This window comes from Geotrypetes seraphini, chromosome 19, assembly GCF_902459505.1.
Source record: "Geotrypetes seraphini chromosome 19, aGeoSer1.1, whole genome shotgun sequence".
Classification (NCBI taxonomy): Eukaryota; Metazoa; Chordata; class Amphibia; order Gymnophiona; family Dermophiidae; genus Geotrypetes; species Geotrypetes seraphini.
Window position 1 is genome coordinate 37,139,228 of NC_047102.1, and position 24,139 is coordinate 37,163,366.

General features: G+C 40.9%; 2 protein-coding genes across 2 annotated transcripts in view; one reads left to right on the top strand and one right to left on the bottom strand.

Moving 5' to 3' along the window:
• The window catches only part of LOC117352221 (nitric oxide synthase-interacting protein-like), a 69,229-nt gene extending 67,238 nt beyond the window's left edge, over positions 1 to 1,991 (bottom strand). The window contains exons 1-2 of the mRNA XM_033928506.1: positions 1,935 to 1,991; positions 1,254 to 1,301 (exon numbers count right to left, since the gene is read on the bottom strand). The gene's annotated coding sequence lies outside the window, so the exon portion shown is untranslated. The remainder of the gene's footprint in view (positions 1 to 1,253; positions 1,302 to 1,934) is intronic.
• A 50-nt stretch (positions 1,992 to 2,041) lies between these two features.
• LOC117352219 (26S proteasome non-ATPase regulatory subunit 13) lies at positions 2,042 to 23,292 on the top strand. The gene is made up of 13 exons (XM_033928505.1): positions 2,042 to 2,231; positions 5,261 to 5,339; positions 5,546 to 5,580; positions 5,657 to 5,712; positions 6,571 to 6,614; positions 7,984 to 8,070; positions 13,352 to 13,523; positions 15,826 to 15,905; positions 18,322 to 18,447; positions 19,139 to 19,201; positions 20,729 to 20,809; positions 21,632 to 21,748; positions 22,791 to 23,292. The coding sequence occupies exons 1-13, from the start codon at positions 2,131 to 2,133 to the stop codon at positions 22,884 to 22,886; spliced, it is 1,137 nt and encodes a 378-aa protein (XP_033784396.1). The 5' UTR covers positions 2,042 to 2,130; the 3' UTR covers positions 22,887 to 23,292.
• The last annotated feature ends 847 nt before the right edge of the window (positions 23,293 to 24,139 follow it).

Genomic DNA, 24,139 nt, shown 5'->3' on the forward strand with positions numbered 1-24,139 from the left:
GAACAGTTTTTTCCCACGTTGATGCCCGCCCTGGCATGTAGTTCAGGTTCTTTCCTTTAAGTGTGCAAGAATTTCGGGCTCTGTAGACCGGAAGAGGCTTGCATTTGAATTCACCCTTGGCATTGGCACACAGTAGCAAGGTGGTACAATCTTTAGATGCCTTGAAGCCTGGGGCTTTTGCTGCCATTTTCTTTATATATGTCTGTTTTCCAGTCTGCTTGTAAAACATGCCTGTATCATCCACATTGAATAACTCCTCTGGCACGTACCAGGTATGTTTTAAATTCCTCAGCAGCTTCGTTGTCAGCTGAACCTGCCTTCCCAGAAAGGCTTACATTTTTTTAGTGCATATCGTTTTTTTAAAATGCACTAGCCAACCTGAATTCACAGAAAAGGGTTTCACATTTTCCTGCACCTGGGTGACATTTGTAAATCTCTCTGGCTTTCATCCTGACAACAATGCTGTCCACTGTGCTTTCTTTTTCATTCACCATTTCTACTATCCACAAATTTAGCTACTGCTGTATGTTTTCCACTGACTGATTCTGAACTACAGATATTATTTTGGAACTTTCCGGCGCAGCTTCACAAATAGACCAACAAATATCTTCCTCTTTTTGCCAGATGGATTGGATTGTAGATTCATTCACACTGAATCACAGCCAACAGCAGAAACAGATTTGCTAGAATGAAGCATGTCTAAAACATATATTTTATAACTCAGACACATGACAAGTTTCTTTGGAGATGTACATGCAGATGCTTGTAAATCATTCTCTTGATGCTGGGTGGCCATTCTCTTTGGAGCTATACCTACAGATGCTTGTAACTCATTCTGTTAGGCTTGTCACGTGCTCTCTTATGTTTCTAATTCACTCCCTTGATGCTTGGTGGCCGTTTCTGGAGGCAAAGTCAAAGCCAGAAGTAAAAAAGAAAGGAAACAAAGCTTTTTTTCTAAGGTTGGAGGACCACGAATATGCGAACACATGGTGCAAATAGTGGTCACAATGCATGCAACCACGGATAAACAAAATTGTTAATCTGAAATGCACAAATAATGAGAACGCACTGTACTTAGAAGACCAAAGTTCCATCTAAGTGTGCTACATTCCAGCACTCAATTCTTCATCATTCCCATTTTTTCAATTATTTAATTACATCTACTCATAAATCTTTCAAGACTTTTTTTTCATACATAGATATTCAAGCACTTAACTTTTTAGTTCCTTCTGAGTCCAGACACAGACACGCACCTGACACAGAACTACGTTTCTTCAGCTGCGTCAGGGATGCAATCATCTCTGGAAGAAACAAACATCATATTCATTAATTTTCCAATAGTCCACAATCTCCAACATTCACTGGCATTTCATGACCCAAGATCTTAATTTCCAGCTTCCTCAAGCGTTCTCATCATATGAGGTCACACGCCGCAGGAATGCTTGAGTTTGTGAACTCCTAGATGATTGCACCTCTGTCCCTTCTGCTTGAAAAGTGCTAAAGAGCATCCCTATCCTTTCCAACGCTACAATTTGCTGAACGTATGGCCATCTGGTTTGGCTTACTACTTCCAAAGATCAACCCACCTCCATGAACTGCTGTAGTTATTATTGCTGATCACTTTGCATGGCATACACCTTAAATATGCAGTGCAGAGCAAATAAATAATGAATATACATATGTAATTTCATATCATAATTTACAATAGAGATCCTAAGACAATGGCTATGGTGCTCGAGCAAACTCCTTAACTATGATCACAGTTTAGCACCCCATTCATTTTGAAAAGTTGACTCCTATCCTGGGAAATAATAATAATAATTTATTTTTATATACAGCCTAACCAGCAGTTCATCATGCATAATAAAATTCTAACTAGCTAATGCAAGCATTAAAACGAATGAATTAAAAAAAAAATGACAACCCAAGATCACCTCGAAACCCTAACTTCCAATGTGCAGCTCCTGAAGCAGAAGAGCCGCTGACGTCACTGCGCAGCCGCGGTCCTCCCGGCATGCCTCGGGGGGGGGGGGGGTTGACGTCACCGGAAGTGAGTCTGCACCCTGCCGCGGACGTTTCCGGCCAGAGCCGTCGGTGCTTGTAGCCTGCTGGACGGTCTCTCGCCTCGCCATGAAGGACGTGCAGGGCTATCTGCAGCAGCAGCAGAGCCAGAGCGCCGGCCCCGAGCTGGCTGCGGTCTGGCACCGGCTGGAGGAGCTGTACAACAAGAAGTGAGTGGGGCTTCGGGAGCAAATGGGGAGCTGCAGCTGCTATCCAACAGCCTCCCTAGTAATTGCTACAACTTTTGGGCCCCTGAGGATGGAGGTCCGGGTTGGTGGAGGATGGGCTGGAACCCAAGCACAGCACCGGGTAGAGCTTTGGATTCTTGCCCAGAAATAGCTAAGAAGAAAAAATTAAAATTGAATCAGGTTGGGCAGACTGGATGGACCATTCGGGTCTTTATCTGCCGTCATCTACTATGTTACTATGTTCACCAACCCTTTTGGATGCAAACTGTTTTATGCTTATTACATTAGTGATTTCTATTCCGCCATTACCTTGCGGTTCAAGGCGGATTACATCCAAACTAAAACAAGAATTACATTCAAAATTTGAAGGAATAGACTAAGCGATGAGATAAAATTTTAAGGCAATGTTCATTTCTTAAAGACTTGGAGCTAGATTCACTAAGGGCACGGATCGGATCCATGTCTGGGGGGCTGATTCACGAATCGCCCTCATGCAAATAAGGGCCAGCGGAATCAAGCCCACAACCGACCGCCGATCCCGACGTATGCGCAGACCATCTGTAGCTGGGTCTGAGCATGCGTCGAAGAGCAGTAATTTTTTTAAAAAAATTTACTTTTAGCGAGCTCGTGGTTTTAAACCCGTGGGTTAAAACCACGGGCTCGCACTGCAGGGGAAGGCCAGGGCAACGCATGGAGCAGGAGAGCTGGTGCTCTCTGAGCAATTGGATCTGGATCAACACATCACAGTCTTACCACAGTCTGCATCACTTTTGAATGCAAACTGTTTTATGCTTATGTTCATTTCTTAAAGATTTGGGGCTAGATTCACTAAGAGCATGGATCGGATCCATGTCCGGGGGGCTGATTCACGAATCGCCCTCATGTAAATGAGGGCCAGCGGAATCAAGCCCCCAACCGACTGCCGATCCCGACGCATGCACAGACCATCTGTAGCTGGTCAGCGCATGCGTCGAAGAGCAGTAACTTTTTTTTTTTTAAATTTACTTTTAGCGAGCTGGTGGTTTTAACCCGCTTTAAACCCATGGGTTAAAACAACGAGCTCGCACTGCAGGGGAAGGCCAGGGCAGCGCATGGAGCAGGACAGCCGGGGCTCTCTGAGCAATTGGATCTGGATCAACACATCACATTCTTACCACAGTCTACATCACTTTTAAGTTTGGCAAAAGGCAGAGAGGCAGGAGATTCGGGGCAGAGCAGGGCGGCAGGGGAAAATTGCGGCAGAAAGTTGGGGCAGAGCAGGGTGGCAGGAGAAAGTCGGGGCAGGGAGCAGGACAAAATTGCGGTAGAGAGTCGGGGGGGGGGGGGGGGAGTGCAGAGAGCTAGAAAGTCAGGGTAGAGATTAGGAGATGCAATCGGAAAGCAGTGAACGACTGGTCCCCAGCAGTCACTTGTTTGTATCGGCCAGCCCAGTCGGTGTTGCAGGTTTTTTTTTTAGTGAATCGCTGCTTGTCTACATTTGAATGCAATTCCCCCTCATTTGCATGCGTGGATCAGAAGATGATCGGGACAGAGGTTAGTGAATCAGGTCGGAGGGAAATCAGGTCGCTAAGTGGTCGGAACTTGATCGGTAGGCTTAGTGAATCTTTCCCTTGGCGTCTTGAACACCACTTCTGTAGTTTTTCCTTTGTTCTTCGTTTGAGCATTTTTGTAACATTTTGTTAAATACGTTGTTGAAGAACATGTCAGGTCTTGTGTTGATATTATTTTGAAGAACAATTTTTTTTGTTTGTTTTTGATTTATGTATGTTTATTTAGAAACTGCTGTGACTTCAGGCGGTATATTAAGTTTTTAAATAGATAAATAAATACTACTACTTTATTAATAATTTATCTAGCTCTACTAGACGTAGATGTACTCAGCGCTGTACACACATTATATGCAGGTACTTTCTCTGTCCCTAGTGGGCTCGCAGTCTTTGGGCTTTTTTTTCAAATGGGGAATTGAACCCAGTTCCCCAGGATCATAGTCCACTGCACTTACCATTAGGCCTTTATCTGTCGTCATTTACTATGTTACTCCTTTACCATTTGTTGTTTTCCTTTATGGTCTTTCCTAAAGCATTGTAAACCTTTCCTTCCCCTGTCAGCCTACTCGTGTTCAGTTCGTTCCCTTGTCTTTACCCTGTCTATTTTTATTAAATTTTAACTTTTGCCCTTGATTTTTATTCCTGTAAACTGCCTTGGTTTAAGGTACTCCGTAGTGGTTGCTTGTTCTTGTTTTCTATCTATGCGCAGCATACCGATGCTTGACGCAACACTTCTTCATGTGCTGGTGATTTCGAAGCTTGATTATTTTAACGTTTCTTATGCTATTCTTCCACTTTCTCTTCTCAAAGTGATCTTTCATTGTGCCAAAGAAAACTGTTTCTTAAAATTTATGGGGTATAAAACAAACAACATATCTACTAAATAGTCTTTTTTCTTATGAAGCTGCTGGCCCGCCCAAATACATTTGAGGGAGAATTTCTATATCTTTCTACTATGTACTAGTGACTTGGATTGGCCACAATGAGGATGAGCTATTGGGCTAGACCAGTGGTCTCAAACTTGCGGCCTGCCAGGTACTATTTTGAGGCCCTCGGTATGTTTATCATAATCACAAAAGTAAAATAAAACAGTTTCTTGATCATATGTCTCTTTAGCTATAAATGACAATATTATTATTAAGACTTAGCCAAAAGAAAAGATTTATAAACTATAAAGAGTTTTACCTCATGCAAAATTGTCATTTCTTTAATAAGACATTAACTATTTTTTTCTGAGGCCCTCCGAGTACCTACAAATCTAAAATGTGGCCCTACAAAGGGTTTGAGTCTGAGACCACTGGGCTAGAAGGACCATTGGTCTGACCAAGTAAGACTTATGTTCTTGTTGTCTTGGTCTAGGCATTTGTTGATATTTGATTTTTGTTCTCTTTATATATTGTTTCTTCTAGGTACTGGATTTATACTTCTAGCTGTGCAATTTTTTTTTTTTTTTTGTAATTTCAGGCTGTGGCATCAACTGACACTGCAAGTTCTTGAGTTTGTACAGGATCCTTATTTTGCCAAAGGAGATGGACTCATTAAGGTGAATGTTTATTATCCACCAATACTGAGGGATTTCACAAGAGCATTTCTTTTGTTGTGTAGATACAAATTACCTCACTTCAGAGTAATACATACATTCCTACTAAGAATCTCAACTGATTGCATTTGGTGAGAGACACTGGGTATTTGGACAGTTTGGAGGAAGGCATGAATACTGGCTGATTGCTTTATTCTCTTTATTCACAGCTTTATGAGAACTTTATCAACGAGTTCGAACATAGGTGAGAGACTTTGTCATTAATGGACCCAAGAGTGTGAATTTCACTTTTGTGCTGATTACACCTTGTTTTGTTTCAGAGTCAATCCTCTATCCCTTGTCGAAATTATTCTCCATGTAGTGAGGCAGATGACAGGTAAGCAACATGAAATTTGCTAACAATTTAAAGGCTCCGAAGAGCAGTCCTGATGTGTGCTTACACTTCTGATTTTGTTGGATATGTGCACACGAGCCACAATTACTGCAAAACTTTTGTGTACATGTGCCAGAGACATTCCTCTTCTTGCTTCCAGTTTAACAACGCACATTATCCTTGCATAAAATATGAGTGTCATTTGCATTGAGTATTAGCTGTCTTTCTGTGTTTGTTTTTTAATGTTGATTCAAATTTGGTATCCCGCAATTTACAATAGATCAATGTGGCTGTGTTGCTGTTGAGCTTCGGTCTCCATTGAGGGAAGTAGGATTTTTCTAGAAGAATGGATCCCTCTTGTGTTCCAGGGTGTATCTTTAATTTGGGGTTTGGAAGAATATACTGATCGATTCTGGAGCCTAGATTCTCATGAGTTACTGGGTTTTTTTAATAGAATTCTGTGATCATGCAACAGCACATATTTTATGTTTTTTATAGGGTTTTTTTTAAACTTATACACATGTTCAGTTGCACTTACCAATTTTGTCAGAATTATAGGTTGACTGGGGCTATAAAAAGAAGGAAGATTGGCTGAGCAAGCATTATGATTGGTTGAGAACCCTCTTGGTTGTTATAATTTTGCTAAGCTGATGACTTGTATTTGAAGAGTCTTACGTTAGATGTTGGGATTACATTATAGTGGTTTGAAATATATAATAAAGAAACTCTTTGTTAGACACTTATTTGTGCCAACTTGTGACTCGGCCTTAAGGCGTGTTTTGATTTTGTTAGCATTTCCTAGGCAGTTTTTAAAATGTTTCTCTATTTAGTAACACTAAAGTGTGCACAATTTCTCTCCAGATCCTACAGTGGCTCTCACCTTTCTGGAAAAGACTCGAGAAAAGGTAGATTAATTTGAATTTACTCATGCCTTGTCTATGTGTTTCTGTTTCTTAGATATGCTTGCATATAGGCTTTCTACATCATACATGCATTTTAGAAAGCTTCTGAAATCACACCTCTTCCCCCAAACCTGACATCCCAGTTTTAAATTAACCCTTGTTGACCCAAGACTAGACAACTTCCGCTCATCATCGTACCCCATCACAAACCTCAATTTTTCATTTATTGTTTTTTATGCGTTTGTAAAACTGTATTATTCTAATTTGTTAAAAATCCTGATATTTTTACTACCCTATACACAGCCTTAAACCGAAAGGCTAATGAAGTATATAAATAAACATTTATGTTTTGTTATAGCTCTGCCTGATGCACTTACTTCTTTATGACGACACATGCCCGCGGAGCTGTGGATATTTTATATGTCTGGGCATATATGTGCAAGGCTTTATACTGGCTTGTTGCTAGATTTATAAAGTAAATATAAGGAATTTTACATTGTAAGCATAGCAATAACTCCTCACCATCCCACTCAGTTATTTGACATGTCCTACACGAGCTTTCTCTTGAAAGATTAGGGGACCTCTGGTATAGCACATGCTGACATACAGAAAAACATGATGGGCAGTCCCTATTCCTTGGACTTTATAGTTGAGTCAAGGCAAGGACCTACAGTAAAACAAATATTTTATAAGTGGATTTGAATTCTGATGTGTTTACTCACCTTTCCCAAATCTGAGCTGAAGGTGAAGTAATATGTCCAACAAGGTCACAAAGGGTGAGAGAAATAGGATTTAAACTCTGACTTTCCTGATTCATGGCCCATTTCTGTAAGCATACATCTAAATTGAAAATCTGGGTCCAACTAATTTTGTGAACAGTGGTTGTAAGCTTGCACTCACAATAATTAATCTTAAAGAATTGGGCCTCAAATCCACAAGGGACTTAAACTCCACCAATGAGACTATAGTCTCTTTTCATGAGTTCATATTATTCTCATCGACCCCACTGTGGTGAAAAAAAACTCCTATTACGGAGAAAACCCTCTGGTAAACCCCCCCCCCCCACCACATAAAACAGACGCTATCAAGTAGCATACAGTCCACTTGACTCAAAATTTTAAAAAAATGAAAAGTTCAAGACCTAACAAACACTGAAGAGAGTTAAATCCAAACACCACTTAGCCGAATCGTGCTGTTTCTTCGTGGCACTCCTACTTTTCATCAAACGATGATTGTAATCCAAGCGGGTGAAAGTTCAAACCAATTGTGTAAGTTCTTTTTGTCATACTTTTAGGTGCACTAGTCAGACACATAGTTGGGAGGGCATGAGTGTTGATGATTTTGTAACTTTCATGTTTTGGTTCGATTGTAGGTGAAAAGCAGTGATGAGGCAATGATTCTGTGCAAAACAGCTATTGGGGCCCTGAAATTAAATATCGGAGACTTGCAGGCCACAAAGGTGAGGACTACTGAAGCTTGCATAGTTGGGGGGCTTTTGACCTGGACAATGCATGTTGTCCTGTCCTGGAGAAGCTATATATGCCCTGAGTCTGCTCATCCTTGGTTCTTATATTGTAGATATTAGCAGAGATATGCATATTACACAAGCTAAATAAGGGTTTTCCTAAACCAACTGAAATGGAATTGAAGTGGGGGGAAAGAGAGAAATGACCGCAACAACTGAAATCCTCACTATTCGGAATCAACACCAGGATGGCAATAGGGCTTTCAAAGTCATCAATAACAATGATTCCAATAACTGTATATGTGGCTTCAGCTCATCTCATTGCCTCCTTATGTGGTGTAGTTTATCTATTTACTTCTGTATCACTTGTCCAGAAATAAAAACTAGAGACAGCTTAAAAATTCTTTTTACTTATCTTTTTAATGCAGTTTCTCTAGCATGCCCCGACGGAACCCGTTTTGCCCAAAAGGCTATCTCAGGGGTTCATGGAGGAGCTCTATATAATACAAAAATGTTGTTTATACAGCTAATTAAAACATACATCACAAACATCCGGCAGACTGTGTTAAAAACTTCTACTATTATAATGTGTATACTATTCAATTTGAATACTGTAAATTTACTTCATATAAAGCATAAAAAATTAATGTATGATGTCAATCAATTAGAAATTTACATTAAATATCCTTCACTAAATTAAAATATTAAATATATGATCCTCATTAATTCAATAATTACATGAATCATTGAATGTCTTTATACTAATAAATTCATTAATTAATTAAAATATTGTTTATTCTCAATTGTAAATTCAATTAGGTAAACTTTAATGTATTACTCAAATCTTTTAATATAAGAATTAAACCTTAATTATCAATGTATTAATTTATTAAAACTTATAATAATGTGTTCATTGAATTCATATACATGAGTGTAAACTCTTTTTAACATGAACTCATCATTGGTGATACTTGATATTTAAATTCATAAACTTCTAAAGATAGACAACTCTTATAAAAAACTTAAAAAATGATGGGACTCATAGTGATATACTTAATTTGATGCACTATTCACATATAACATACAAAAACTAATATAACTTCCATTCAACTATTCCAATTCATTGGTTAATTAATTAAACCTTCATACATCTTAACAATTAAAATCATCCACCTTACATAAACTATAAATTATATAAATTAACTTATTATCAAACTAAAGCATTACAATATAAATCACATCAATTCACAGTTATCAAATCTTAATTCTTATAAATAGCATTGATTTTCACTGGCTTAAAATTTCTAAGCTTATCACTGACTTTTAGAAACGCTGTATTGTTTACTTTCAAATTTCAGCAATAAGTAACCAATTTCTAAGTTGGAAATAAGTAACTTACTTTATGTTTCCAACTTACTGGTGAATAAATTAGCTTTTTTAGCATCCTTCGCATCTACTCTAACCGGCGTCTGTAACATGGACGCCGGTTACAGAATCGGTGTTAGTGTAGACCCGATTCTGTATAGGATGCCCCTCCCGGGTGTCCTATATAGAATCAGGGCCTAAAAGTCAGTGATAAGCTTAGAAATTTTAAGCCAGTGAAAATCAATGATATTTATAAGAATTAAGATTTGATAACTGTGAATTGATGTGATTTATATTATAATGCTTTAGTTTGATAATAAGTTAATTTATATAATTTATAGTTTATGTAAGGTGGATGATTTTAATTAAGATGTATGAAGACTTAATTAATTAACCAATGAATTGGAATAGTTGAATGGAAGTTATATTAGTTTTTGTATGTTATATGTGAATAGTGCATCAAATTAAAGTATATCACTATGAGTACCATCATTTTTTAAGTTTTTTATAAGAGTTGTCTATCTTTAGGAGTTTATGAATTTAGATATCAAATATCACCAATGATGAATTCATGTTAAAAAGAGTTTACACTCATGTATATTAATTCAATGAACACATTATAAGTTTTAATAAATTAATACATTGATAATTAAGATTTAATTCTTATATTAAAAGATTTGAGTAATACATTAAAGTTTACCTAATTGAATTTACAATTGAGAATAAACAATATTTAATTAATTAATGAATTTATTAGCATAAAGACATTCAATGATTCATGTAATTATTGAATTAATGATGATCATATATTTAATATTTTAATTTAGTGAAGGATATTTAATGTAAATTTCTAATCGATTGACATCATACATTAATTTTTTATGCTTTATATGAAGTAAATTTACAGTATTCAAATTGAATAGTATACACATTATAATAGTAGAAGTTTTTAACACAGTCTGCCGGATGTTTGTGATGTATGTTTTAATTAGCTGTATAAACAACATTTTTGTATTATATAGAGCTCCTCCATGAACCCCTGAGATAGCCTTTTGGGCAAAACGGGTTCCGTCGGGGCATGCTAGAGATACTGCATTAAAAAGATAAGTAAAAATAATTTTTAAGCTGTCTCTAGTTTTTATTTCTGGACAAGTGATACAGAAGTAAATAGATAAACTACACCACATAAGGAGGCAATGAGATGAGCTGAAGCCACATATACAGTTGTTGGAATCATTGTTATTGATGACTTTGAAAGCCCTATTGCCATCCTGGTGTTGATTCCGAATAGTGAGGATTTCAGTTGTTGCGGTTTTTTTTCCATTTGGCCTCACTTCTTCATCTTCTATATCTTTCTAGGGAAAGAGAGAAATGCCCATCAGAACTCAGCCAGATGGGAGTGTGACATTGGATGGATTGCTTTTGCATGAAGCAGGGTGCTAGCCTTGCTTGCCTGGTATCTATGGGGGGGAGGAACAAGTTTCAAGTTTATTTATGGCTTGATATACCGACCATCACATGTATCTGGACGGTTTACAATATTAAAAACTACACTCCTTGAACTAGTTCAGCTACAGACAAGTCATCATTCTTATTTGCTTTCTGTAGGATTTATAGTGGTATTTGTTTTAAATGGAGGGCATGGGTGTTTGATGTCCTGTTTTAACCTAGCACAACCTTCTCTCTTCGGTATTGCAGTCTGGGGTTGCTCCTTTTGGGTGCTATTAATTTACAGCTGATTTCTGATCTCTGACCAAAGACTAGATAGTTACCTGGGGACAGAAATCAAACCCATCCTTGCTAAGTTCCATTCTGACCCCACAAGTACTCTCTTTAATCTCTGATCCTACCCATAACCTTTAGAAGTAACATAGTAAATGACAGCAGATAAAGACCTGTCCAGTCTGCCCAAACATACACACTCTATAATTTAATGATCTATTTCAATTTCAATTGTTCTTTTTCTTAAATATTTTTGGGCCAGAAACCCAGATCTCTGCCCGGTACAGTGCATAGGTTCCATCTACTGGAGTCTACGTCACAGCTCACTCCAGCCCATCTAAACCACCCAGCCCATCAACTGAAATATGGGACACAGACCGTACAAGTCTGCCCAATACTGGCCTTAGTTCTTCAATATATACCATTATTTTCTGATTAGACATCCTCTGTGTTCATCCCATGCTTTTTTGAACTGTCACTATTTTTTTCTCCACCACCTCCTTTGGGAGCGCATTCCAGGCATCCACCACCCTCTCCATAAAGAAGAATTTCCTAACATTACTCTCAAATTATGTCCTCTGGTTTTACCATTTTTCTTTCTCTGGAAAAGATTTTGTTCTATGTTAATACCTTTCAAGTATTTGGACATTTGAATTACATCTCCCCTGTCCTTCCTTTCCTCTAAGGTACACATATTCAGGGCTTCCAGTCTCTCCTCATTCATCTTTTGGTTCAAACCTCCTACCATTTTCGTCGCCTTCCTCTGGACCGCTTCAAGTCTTTTTATGTCCTTCACCAGATACGGTCTCCAAAATTGAACACAATATTCCAAGTGGGACCTTACCATCGACCTGTACAGGGTCATCAACACCTTCTTTCTTCTACTGGTCACGTCTCTCTCTGTACAGCCCAGCATCCTTCTGGCAACAGCCACCGCCTTGTCACTGTTTCTTTGCCTTTAGATCTTCAGACACTATCACCCTCAGGTCCCTCTCCCCATCCGTGCATATCAGCCTCTCACCTCCTAGCACATACGGCTCCTTCTGATTTCTAATCCCCAAATGCATCTCTGCACTTCTTTGCATCGAGTTTTAGTTGCTAGATATTAGACCATTTCTCTAACTTTTGCAGATCCTTTTTCATGTCTTCCACTCCCTCCTTAGTGTCTACTCTGTTACAAATCTTGGTATCATCCGCAAAGAGGCAAACCTTCAGCAATGTCGCTCGCAAACATATTGAACAGGATTGGCCCCGGCACCAATCCTTGAGGAACTCCACTACTCACCTTTCCTTCCTACGAATGAATTCCATTAACCGCCACCCTCTGGCATCTGTCTGTCAATCAATTTCTAATCCAGTTCACCATTCTGGGTCCTAACTTCAGCCTATCAAGTTTGTTCAAGAACCTCCTGTGAGGAACCATGTCAAGGCTTTGCTGAAATCTAAGTAAATTACATCTTGGTCCAATTCTCTGGTCACCCAATCAAAAAATTCAATCCTATTTGTTTGGCATGATTTACCTTTAGTAGAACTATGTTGCCTGAGATCTTGTAACCCATTTGATTCTAGGAATTTCACTATCCTTTCTTTCGCTAATGCTTCCATTTTTTTCCAATAACTGAAGTTCCAATCTGGAGTTTCCTGCTTCATCTCTGCGACCACTTTTGTGAATTCACTACACATCCGCTCTTCTCCAATCCTCAGGAACCACTCCTGTCTCCAAAACATTTGTTGAACAAATCTTTAATAAGACTCGCCAGAACCTCTCTGAGCTCCTTCAGTATCCTGGGAAGGATCCCGTCTGGTCCCATTGCTTTGTCCACTTTCAATTTTTCAAGTTGTTCATAAACCCTTATATTGGCATGGCAGCTTATTACCAAGTAAGGGTCATGAGGTTCAGTATATAACCGCACACATAATTGTAGGCCAGATTTCTCTTGAACCTCTTCCCACACCAGTTCTGTCAGTCCTACTGACAGATTTGTAGGATGATGAAAAAATGTCAACTAATTTGTGATCAAAGGAGATGGAGAGACAGCCACAAAGAAGGCTTGGAATATAGTCTGACAGGGATTTTTCATTTGAGAATCCCAAGAAGACAAGGGTAGAATCTTTGAGGGGCAGGATGAGATTAGCTAACAAAATCCTGTTCGATGTTGGTTCCAAGTTTTTCTTCTGCCTCTCACAGGAGACGATAGAGAGTGTGGAAGAGATGCTGAATAATCTACCTGGCGTGACTTCTGTTCACAGCCGTTTCTATGACCTTTCCAGCAAGTATTACCAGACCATTGGCAACCATGCCTCCTACTACAAAGATGCGCTGCGTTTCCTGGGCTGCATTGATGTCAAGGACTTGCCAGGTAACCAAGGATTTGCTAATAGCAAGGGGTAGCCCTAGCAATGATCTCTTTTCCCTTGCCATAATCAGTGACTCGTGGAACGACCCCCACCCCAAGTGGAGGAAGAGGTAGTGGACAAAAATTGCATCTGAATTCAAGAAAGCTTGAGACAAGCACAAAGGATCTCTAGGGGAGAAGAAGGAATGATAGTTGACATGGATGGGCAGACCATATAGTCTTTATCGGCTTTCATTTTTCTCTGTTTCTATGTCCCCGCAAACCTCAGCTTGGATCCAGACTGATCTTCCTTTCCTGAGGAGAAAAGGCATTTGTTCCCTATCACCTGCCGCTGTTCTTCATATGGCCTAGAAATTTACCTGCTTAGATGTGGGAACTCTCCTTTATCCATGTCGTCTTTGAACTGAAAATTATATTATTACAGGACTTAGGTTGCCCCAGTTGTCTCCACAATGGAAAGGAAGAGAAGGTGAACCCTTGTATTTAGATTTTATTAAGGGCAATTCTGTTACAAGGTGCTTGCACTTACTCGCTTTAACGTATAGAAAACCCAGCACTTGCGTAAGTGGCAGGACACTGATCGTATGCTATTCAGTAAGGGTGTGTGTCAGTGACATAATGTGTTAATTCAAGAAGGAATGTTCCTATGGGTGGGGCTAGCAATTACATGTGCAGCTTACATTATATAGTATGTTACATGTGCTGCTTTGCTACATTTAGACTCTGTATTACACCAGATCTATAGCAGGTGTGTAAATAAGAACATAACATAAGAATAGCCTTACTGGGTCAGACCAAAGGTCCATCAAGCCCAGTAGCCCGTTCTCACGGTGGCCAAAACCCAAGGAGTAGCAATATTTCATGCTACCGATCCAGGGCAAGCAGTGGCTTCCCCCATGTCTTTCTCAATAACAGACTATGGACTTTTCCTCCACTAACTTGTCCAAACCTTTCTTAAAACCAGCTACGCTATCTGCTCTTACCACATCCTCTGGCAACGCGTTCCAGAGTTTACCTATTTTGAGTGAAAAAAAATTTCCTCCTGTTGGTTTTAAGAGTGTTTCCCTGTAACTTCATTAATAGGTGTACTGACAGCCGATTACATAAGTATTCTGTAATGGAAGCCAGGTGCTCAGTTGCCATTATAGAACAGGCTCTCGCTGCACAGTATCAAGATGCCTGAAAAGGGGGCACCCACTTGTAGAATTGCCCCCTATGTTCTGTTAGGATTGAAAATGTGCAACGGTCCATCTTAGTGCACGCTCAGCTTCATTATCGAAATGCAAGAAACCATTTGCTTTCCCCGCTGTCCAGTTTGGCTCTTCACCTCTGGAACCCCTGCTGTAGCTTGTCCCAGATGTGTCTTTCCTAGTGAGGGGCACGTGGGAAGATGCAGAGTAGAGAATGACACGGAGACAAATTTTTCCCCGTAGGAACTCATTTTCCTGTCCCAGCAAGTTCTTTTCCTGTCCCTGCCCCATTCTTGCAAGCTCTATCCTCATCTGCACAAGTCTCAAACACTTTAAGACAGAGCTTACAAGAATGGGACAGGGACAGCGACAAAACGTGCAGGACGGGGAAATTGAGTTCCTGGGGGGATGGAGATAAATTTGTCCCCATGTCATTCTCTAATGCAGATCTCAGGCCACCTGCAGCACTTGAGCAGAGAAAGCTTATCCTGTTCTGCTGCTTTTCTGTGAACTAACCACGCACACGGCTGCTTGAGCTGTTGAATCTTCTCTGATCCAACTTCCTGTTTCCAGTTGCGTCAGAGGAGGAGATGCAACAATTCAAACAGCCGTGCACGCGCGGCTTATTGAAAGCGTGTGTGCTGGGAGAAGAATTAAAGTCGGACTCGGCAGGCACCTAAGGTGAGGTGGAGGGAGGGAGATGGCAGGACGTGGGATGCGGCGATCGGGTGGGGTTGCTGGACCGCGCGATCTGTGCTGGCTTCACTGCGGAGACAAGACCATTCACCGCTCCACGGGGTGGTGAATGGCCTTGTCCCCATCCCCGCAGCGACCACTAATTTTTCTCTCCCCATTTCGGCGGGTTACCCGTGGCTAGCTGCAGGTAAAAACCACCGTGTCATTCTCTAGACTATACCTTTGAATAAAGATTGTTTAATTGGCTGAAAGGACGCCTCCCTTGCCTTTCTATTGTACTGTATCTGAAGAGTGTGCATGTCTCAGAAGTGCTGACTTTTGCCTGAATACTAGAGTTTCTGATCTTGTGGTTCAGCTACAGAACTGCAAAGCTGGTGTATTGTCTAGAGTTGAACACGTGATTCTTTTTTTTTCTCCAGTGACTGAACAGCAGGAAAGAGCTTTCACCTTGGGCCTCGCTGGACTTCTTGGAGAAGGAGTGTATAACTTTGGTGAATTGGTGAGTTTGCTGCTAGAGTGTGGAGAAGTTAAAATTTGATAGAATTAAACCATATTTTACCACTAATTGCACGGATTCATTTAAAGCTTTGCATTACGATTTTTAATATTCTATATAGCCAGGTACCACATTACTTTAGTGGAATTGATTTCATTATAAGCAGGAAGACCAGATCATACTGCATGGAAAATTTTATTTTTCAATTTCCCTCACTAAAAACAATTGGATTATTCGTTCAATGGAAGGCTTTCTATTTTTATCAGGCTCCTTTAATTTGGAATGATCTTCCTATTTTAATTAGATCTGTACGTCAATGTACTGTTTTTAGAAAACTTTTAAAGACATTTCTGTTCAAAAAATACTAATTCTGAAATGTAATGTCCTCTATTAATATGTTATACTAATTATTTGTTATTAGTTTATGTTTAACTGGGTTTGTTTCCAGTAACTGAAATATATTGTTATCCGCCATGAACTCATAAGGGCTTTGCTGGATTATAAGTCAGAATGTAATGTAATGTGATAATGAAATGGAGATCTCTGGTTATTGGGAGGGAAGAGGATAAGCAACAGTTGGAGTAGTACTGTATTTCCCCGCATATAGGCCGCAAAAAATGCCTATGCAAGTTTTAAAACTAGTAGATGGACCAGGATGGTCTCGGGGCTCAAGGATCTTCCGTATGAAGTAAGGCTGAATAAATTGCAGCTGTACTCACTTGAAGAACGAAGAGAGAGAGGAGACATGATTGAGACATTTAAATATATCACGGGTCGTATCGAGGTGGAAAAGGATATCTTTCGTCTTATGGGACCTTCGTCCACCAGAGGGCATCCGCTGAAAATCAGGGGAGGGAAATTTCATGGGGACTCCAGAAAGTATTTCTTCACTGAGAGGGTGGTCGATCATTGGAATGAACTCCCACGGCAGGTGATTGAGGCCAACAGCGTGGCAGATTTCAAAAATAAATGGGATATTCATGTGGGATCTCTAATGAGGTAAGGGCAGGAGGTTGGTGAGCAAACTCATGGGGGAAGGGTCACTGGAGTGGGCAGACTTGATGGGCTTTGGCCCTTTTCTGCCGTCATTTTTCTATGTTTCTAGATAAGCCGCCCCATTGTTTTAGCCGTGGCTTATCTACCAGTAACTGGGGTGGCCTATACAGTTTTTAAAAATCATCCCCCCACCCTTTCCTCCCTCGCCGGATGAACTGGAATCGCTGTTCCTGAAATCGTGGCCAGCGATGCAAGGCAGGAGAGATCTTTTCGATCTCTAGCCCAGCCCCGCATTGCTTCCTGCATGCCTTTGCCATCTAGGGATCAGCTGCCCAAAATTCAGGAACGACCATATAATCAAATTCACTTAGGTAACATAAGAATCCTTTTACTAAGCTGCAGCAAAAATTGGCCTTAGAAGGCCCTTGCACAAATTTTTCCCATGCGCCCGGGGCGGTGGCACCTGTACCCCCTGTGTCCTCCTCTCCACGCCCCCACTCCTTCTGCACACCCCCCCATTCCATACTTGCACTCTCCCCTGGTACCTCTTAATCTTCGCCACTGTGAGTGGTTTCTGCAGCATGCTCCTCATGCCAGCATTGGATTTACATCTGATGTCACTTCTGGCCCTGTAACCCAGAAGTGATTCAGAGGGGGAACCAGGCTGGCATGTGCAACAGGCAGAAGTTGCACCACTGAAGATAATACAGAGGTGGGGGGAAGGGGAGGGATGGTGTGGGCGGGCAGGGCAGAGAGGTGTTGCCACCCCCAGCGACCTGGCGCCCAGGACAGTCCGCACCCCCTTATTATGCCACTGCACAGCTATTAAAAAAAAATTATTAGGTGAGCACTTACCAGCACCTATTTTACAGGTAAGGGCTCATGCAGTAATCCTGCGTTAACCAATTAGTACGTAGTAATGTAGCCATATTAATTGATTAGCACAGGAACCCCCACTCTCCACCCCCTCCATGAAACACCCCCCCCCCACTTTTTAGCATGTGCCAATTTGGCAGTTACCACTGGATGCCTGAGCGTATTCCACAGTACACCATTTTAAGCTGGGGTTGGCGCATGGTAGTGCTTACTGCAGTTTAGTATAAGAGCTCTATAGTAACATCAAAATCCGAAGGTTCTGCAACTGCAGAATTGACTATATGGTATGACTCATTTTATGATTTTGGCTAGATGTTAAAAATCTGTCTTTATTTTTCTTCTGAAATGGGTATCTAGGCTTGTGATTTATACCTTTTGGGGGTAAAAATTTTAGATTCATTCTTACTGTGTCTCTTTGATATATCTACTATATTTGCTGAAAATTCAAATACAGTTTTTAAAAAAGTAATGAGATGGTAGGAGTAATAACAGGATTATCCCTTATCACCATGCCTCTCCTTTGACCTTGTGTCTGCTTTTCCCTCAGCTCATGCACCCTGTTCTAGAGTCCCTCAGAAACACAGACCGACAGTGGCTGATCGATACTCTTTATGCCTTTAACAGTGGCAATGTGGAAAAGTTCCAGGCACTGAAGACGGCCTGGGGCCAACAAGTGAGTAAGAGTAGGAGAGAGAGGGGGAGTGCACACGAGCTCAGAGCATGATACTAAATAATTTACTATGGGAGAGAGCACAGCAGGCTAGGGTCATTTTCTGGTGGACTTGGGCAAAGAGTGGGTGTGATACATTATCGTAATGATTATGTAACCCTGAGTGGCATAAGCTCTGTAGCTCCATTCTTGAGCTTATTAAAATGTGTCAGTTTGTTATTGACTGATCTGTTCAGTATTACATTTTTATCTAATAATTTTTTTAATCCAGACACAATGAGAAAGAGAACTGTATGGCTTCCAGGTGTCTCTGTCTCAGCATGACTTAAATCATTAATTTTGTAAAATGGTTTGTTTTTAAGCTGTAACCCACTTAGGTGTAAGCGGAATATAATTTTTTAAAAAAATAAATAATTGTTCAGGGGCATTATTAACAGAGAACCTTCATGTCACAAGAACTAAGAAATCTCCCCGGGTATGAAGTGGGCCTACATCAATGGTAGTTATGCCTGAGTTCAAAGGTTTTCAGTTTGAACCTCAAGAAAGCTTAAGGATCAAAGAGAAAAGTCACTTACCAAAGCAAAATTTCACCTTGCTGATCAGAGGATCACTTATGATAGGAAATGCAGAGCTAGCATCTGCTTTCTTGTTGGTCTTATTTTCTTCTCAAGCACAGTTAACTTTTTTTTTCCAGCCGGACCTGGCAGCTAATGAGTCTCTTCTCATGAAGAAGATCCAGTTGCTGTGTCTCATGGAGGTGAGTGCTAGACTCGGCGAAATGGGGAATTGAAGCACACTAGAATTGGCTTTCTAATTGCAGAGGTAACTTCCCATGTGACAGTCATACTCCTCCTCTTGAAACCCATGTTAGCATCTCACGAATGCAGAGTGCCATCAGTGTTAAAGAGCACATTAGAGACCAAATAGCTCTCCTTTGATACGATACCAAGGTAGTCTGGGTGGAGCCAAGACTGATCCAGTTACTCAAGTCTTCTAGTTGGATAACAAAAAGACTTAACAAAGTACCGGGCTGAATATCATTGCTATCTGGATAAGTGCCAGTCATTATCGAATGCCCAGATATTCAGCACTGGTATTCCAGTTCAGCCTGGCATTGAATATTATGCTGACTTCTGCAGGCTGATTATGACCCCCTTTGTGATCAAAATCAGGTCTAGATTTACTAATGCCTTATGTATGGCAAGTAACTTTTGTTAGCGCACTCTTCAAACAGTAGCATCTTTTAGTAAATGTAGCTCTCAGTTACAAACTATTTTTACAACTGGCTCTTTTGCCATTTATCTTTTGATACTGTGAACAGCGCTGCTTCTCTCTAGTTGATTAGATTAGATTAGTAGCACTATAGAACTAAGTAGGACAAATACTCAATCTGTCTTCACGCTCGTAAGAATACTGTCAGTTATGACAGTGTGGGTTATGGAAACCCCTTCCCCATCAGACCCAAGCCGAAATTATTCCTGTGACATGGCAAGAATGCCATTTGAATCCAAAGCCTTATGTGCTTAGATGTTCAATACTCAGCTCTTATAATAATAATACCTCGCTCACTTCTCAGTGCCAACAAATACAGATATAGATAGAAGTGAGACAATATGAACCATATATAGCTTTATTTTAAAACTCTTTTAATAGCTCATTGGATGTGCTTTCCTTATTTGATCACTTTTAATCAACGGAAATGTGTGCCCAGCTTAGGCAGCGCTTTATGTATACATATAAGATATTATTAAAAACTGCCATGTTGGGTGACGAAAGTTTTAAATAATATTTTGTATGCTTTGCAGGGGACAACCTTGATAAAGCCACTGGGTGAAACATATCGGAGAGAAACAGTTCCCAGCTGACATAGTGCGCAAGATTGCTTTTTAGTATATCTATGAAAATGAAAATTTTTGATATTTAATAATAAAATGTAGTATGAAAGCGTGTATATAAAATGCAGAAAAGAATCAAATAAATAATGTGCTGAAAATTGGGTCAATGAGGTAACGACTAAAATTCATGAAATCGTTGCCTAAGCTGTGCACACATTTCCGTTAATTAAAAGTGATCAAATGTGGAAAGCACATCCAATGACCTATTAAAAGAGTTTAAGATAAAGCTATATACGGTTTATATAGTCTCACTTCTATCTATATCTGTATTTGTTAGGATTAAGAGATGTGCAATACATTTGAGGACTCTGTATTTTTCTTTCTCCTCTTCCTGTTAGCTTTGATGACTCCTGGTTTGTTGTGCATGACTTCTGTCTTCTCTGATTCAGATGACCTTCACACGTCCAGCCAACCACAGGCAGCTGACCTTTGAAGAGATTGCAAAGAGCGCCCAAGTTACTGTTAATGATGTGAGTTTTTTGTGCCAGTCGTAGCAAGCATCAGCACTGAGAGGAGAAAGGGAAGGCGAGAGAAATGACGCACACTCGTTCCACAAGCAGGGGACCTATTTTCTGCTGAAGATATAGGACTAGCATCTTCTACCAACCTCACTACACTCATGTCACCCTCTCCTTAAGTCACTTCACTGGCTCCCTATCTACAAGTGCGTTCATTCTGCTGCCCCTCAATATCTCTCCTTATATACCTCCTCAGATAAGTCACTCTTAGCGTTACCCTTCTCCTCCGCTGCCAATTCCAGACTTTGTTCCTTTCATCTAGCTGCCCCCTATGCCTGGAATAAATTATCCGAGTTTGTCCATCAAGCCCCTTCCTTGTTTAAAAGCAGACTAAAACCCCATCTTTTTGATATAGTTTTCAATCCTTAACCCTACTCATTTGCCCTCCAACCCAGCCAGCTGATTAACCGTTCCTCTTAACGATATTCATGACATCCTGTTTGCCTTGTCATGGCTGTTTAGATTATAAGTTCTTTCGAGAAGCTCTTCTTCTTTGTGACTCTGTACAGCGCTGCATACATCTGGTAGCGCTATAGAAATAATTAATAGTAGTAGTGTGAAGAGTTTCAGTCTTTGGGAAACAGAGCTGAGATTATGATGTCATAATGCCTCTTTCCACCAATAAAAGCCAACCTCTTCAGTGATGTCACAATGGCTTGCCACAATGCCCTCCAACCCAGCCAGCAGATTTATCTGTCTTTCTATAAGATGACATGCAAGCTTTAAGGTATGTTAATAAATCTGCATTTTGTCCTCTCTTCCCTGCTGGTTCAGGTGGAGCTCTTGGTGATGAAAGCTCTTTCAGTGGGGCTGGTGAAGGGCAGCATTGATGAAGTGGATAAAAAAGTGCACATGACATGGGTTCAACCACGCGTCTTGGATCTACAGCAGGTAATAAAGCACTGCATTCTGCTATGTCACACAAGTCTGCCAATGAAGCTGTCCTCTCTTATAACTCCATTCTCTCTACTTCAAGTGATACCCTTGCCCCTCCCATTTCCATTTCATACCCTTTAAGACATGCCAAATTCCAGCTCTGGTTGATCCCCAAAATACGTTACCTGTGCCCAAGCTGCTTGAACGTCTTGGCTTAAATCCCGCACAGATGCTGACTTCACAAATTTCAAATTCATGCTGACATCCTTCCAATTTACCCTCTCGTTTGCCAAACAAGAATACTACAGCATTTAACTAATTCTTCAGTGCCAACCCTCACTGTCTCTTTGCCACACTTAGCTCTCTACTCAAATAATCTCCACCTCCTATTCCCTCCACTCTCCCCCCAGATGATGGCAGAGTTCTTCCACAACAAGAGTCACAAGATCCACCTTGAAATCTCAACCAAGTCACCTCCCCCTCCACCCCTTCAAGTTGTCCACTCTGCCAACCTCCCTTCAATGACCCTTACCACCTTTTCTGAAGTCATGGAAGCGGCAACTGATTACCTTCTATCCTCCTCCAAACCCACTGCCTGTTCCTCTGATCCGATTCCTACTTGCCTACTCTTGGAGCCATCTGTCCCATCCTCAACCTTTCACTCTCCAATGCAACATGTCTTCAAGCATGCCATAGTTACACATCTCCTCAAAAAACCCTCACTAGATCCCGTATCTCCCTCCAACTAATCGCCCCATCTCCCTCCTCCCCTTCCTAACCAAACTACTCAAACATGCTGTTCATCGCTGTTGCCTGGACTTCCTTCTCATTATATTCTCGACCCGCTTCAATTGGGCTTTTGCCTTCTCCATTCTACGGAAACTGCCCTTGCTAAAGTCTTTAATGACCTGTTCCTGGCCAAATTCTAGAGGTGCTGTCACTTCTGTTAATAATTTAAGTAAGGACAGGAGACTGGCATTATGGTTAGCATGGGAGCATTTGCAGCTCTCAGATCAGAAACTCCTCTGTAACTAAGAACTCCCATTATCTTTTGTAGATTAAAGGCATGAAGGACCGGCTGGAGTTCTGGTGCACAGATGTGAAAAGCATGGAGATGCTAGTGGAACACCAGGCTCACGACATCCTGACCTAGAGCGCTTTGCACTGCTGTTCTTGGATCAGCATTCTCCCTGAAGCAGTTGGGGGCACTGTACAAGCTGCTGTATCTGCTGCATTTGATAAGTGGGTGAGGATAATATGCATTTTGGAACAAGTGCTCTCTCTGGCTTTAACACTGCTGGCTATATCCCGCTTTGGGACAGTGGTGATGACCCTGGAGTCCTGGAAGAGATTATTCCACATTAGTTTGGTTCTAGAGCTGAAAGTTGCCGATTGTCACTGCAGCATTGTGTACTCTACTCCTCCAGAAGTTGTTCAGAAGCTGTTAGAAGAGCGGTTTGGCCCTCTCTTCCTCATCCACCTTGAATTTGCAGTATATAATATACATATAGTGACAATACAGGCTAATAAACTGGTTTTACAGAATGCTGTGTTTTTCATTGTGTCTAAGTTCTTGCTTATAAGTATGGCCACACTGTAGTCTGGAACTTAGAATCAGACTTCAGTGATGTGCAGTAAAATGTTATTAGATCTTGATATACCGTTTTCCAGGGAAGGGGTAAAACGGATCTAAAACCGCACGTCCTTAAAAATCTGAGGTCCGCATCACTTTTAGTCTCTGGTTCTGACAGACCTCTATGACATTTTAGTCGCTGATGGATCCTAATGCTTTTCCCTCCCTATGCTGAGTCTAGCGGCAAAACTTTTGCCTTGAGGTCGGTGCCACTTTTAGTCTCAGCATAGAAAAGCATTAGGATCCATCAGCGACTAAAATGTCATAGAGGTCTGTCAGAGCCAGAGATTAAAAGTGGCGCGGACCTCAGATTTTTAAGGATGTGCAGTTCAGATCCATGAGGTCCGCGAGGTCAGATGCACTGCAGACCTTTGCACATATTTTTTTAAACCCCCCCCAAACCCAGCTATTTGCCATCCAGTGTCATATCGCGGGGGCTAATTAGCAAAAGCCACGGTGTGCTTCCTCCCTCCTTAGCCATTAGGGAAGGTAGAGCCGGGGGCCTAAGCTGCACGGAAAGCGGTGGAATAAGGGTCTGGGTAAAACAAGCTAAAAGGCGGGCTTGTCAATGCACAGACCTCAGATTTTTAAGGACGTGCGGTTTTAGATCCGTGAGGTCCACGTTTTACCCCTTCCCCGTTTTCCAAGGTACAACCAAAGTGGTTTACATAGGCCATAGAAGTCTGCTCAACTATAGCCTTGCTTTTCAGCTGTCAAAGCCCCACTCCAGCACATCTAAATCTGTCCAGCCCAGTCTGCTCAGTACTGATTTT

Coding starts and splice junctions, on each gene's coding strand:
- LOC117352219 (XM_033928505.1), top strand. CDS start 2,131: ATGAAGGACGTGCAGGGCTATCTGCAGCAGCAGCAGAGCCAGAGCGCC. Junction 20,810..21,631: donor CCCAAGTTACTGTTAATGAT/GTGAGTTTTTTG, acceptor CTGCTGGTTCAG/GTGGAGCTCTTGGTGATGAA. Junction 21,749..22,790: donor GCGTCTTGGATCTACAGCAG/GTAATAAAGCAC, acceptor TATCTTTTGTAG/ATTAAAGGCATGAAGGACCG.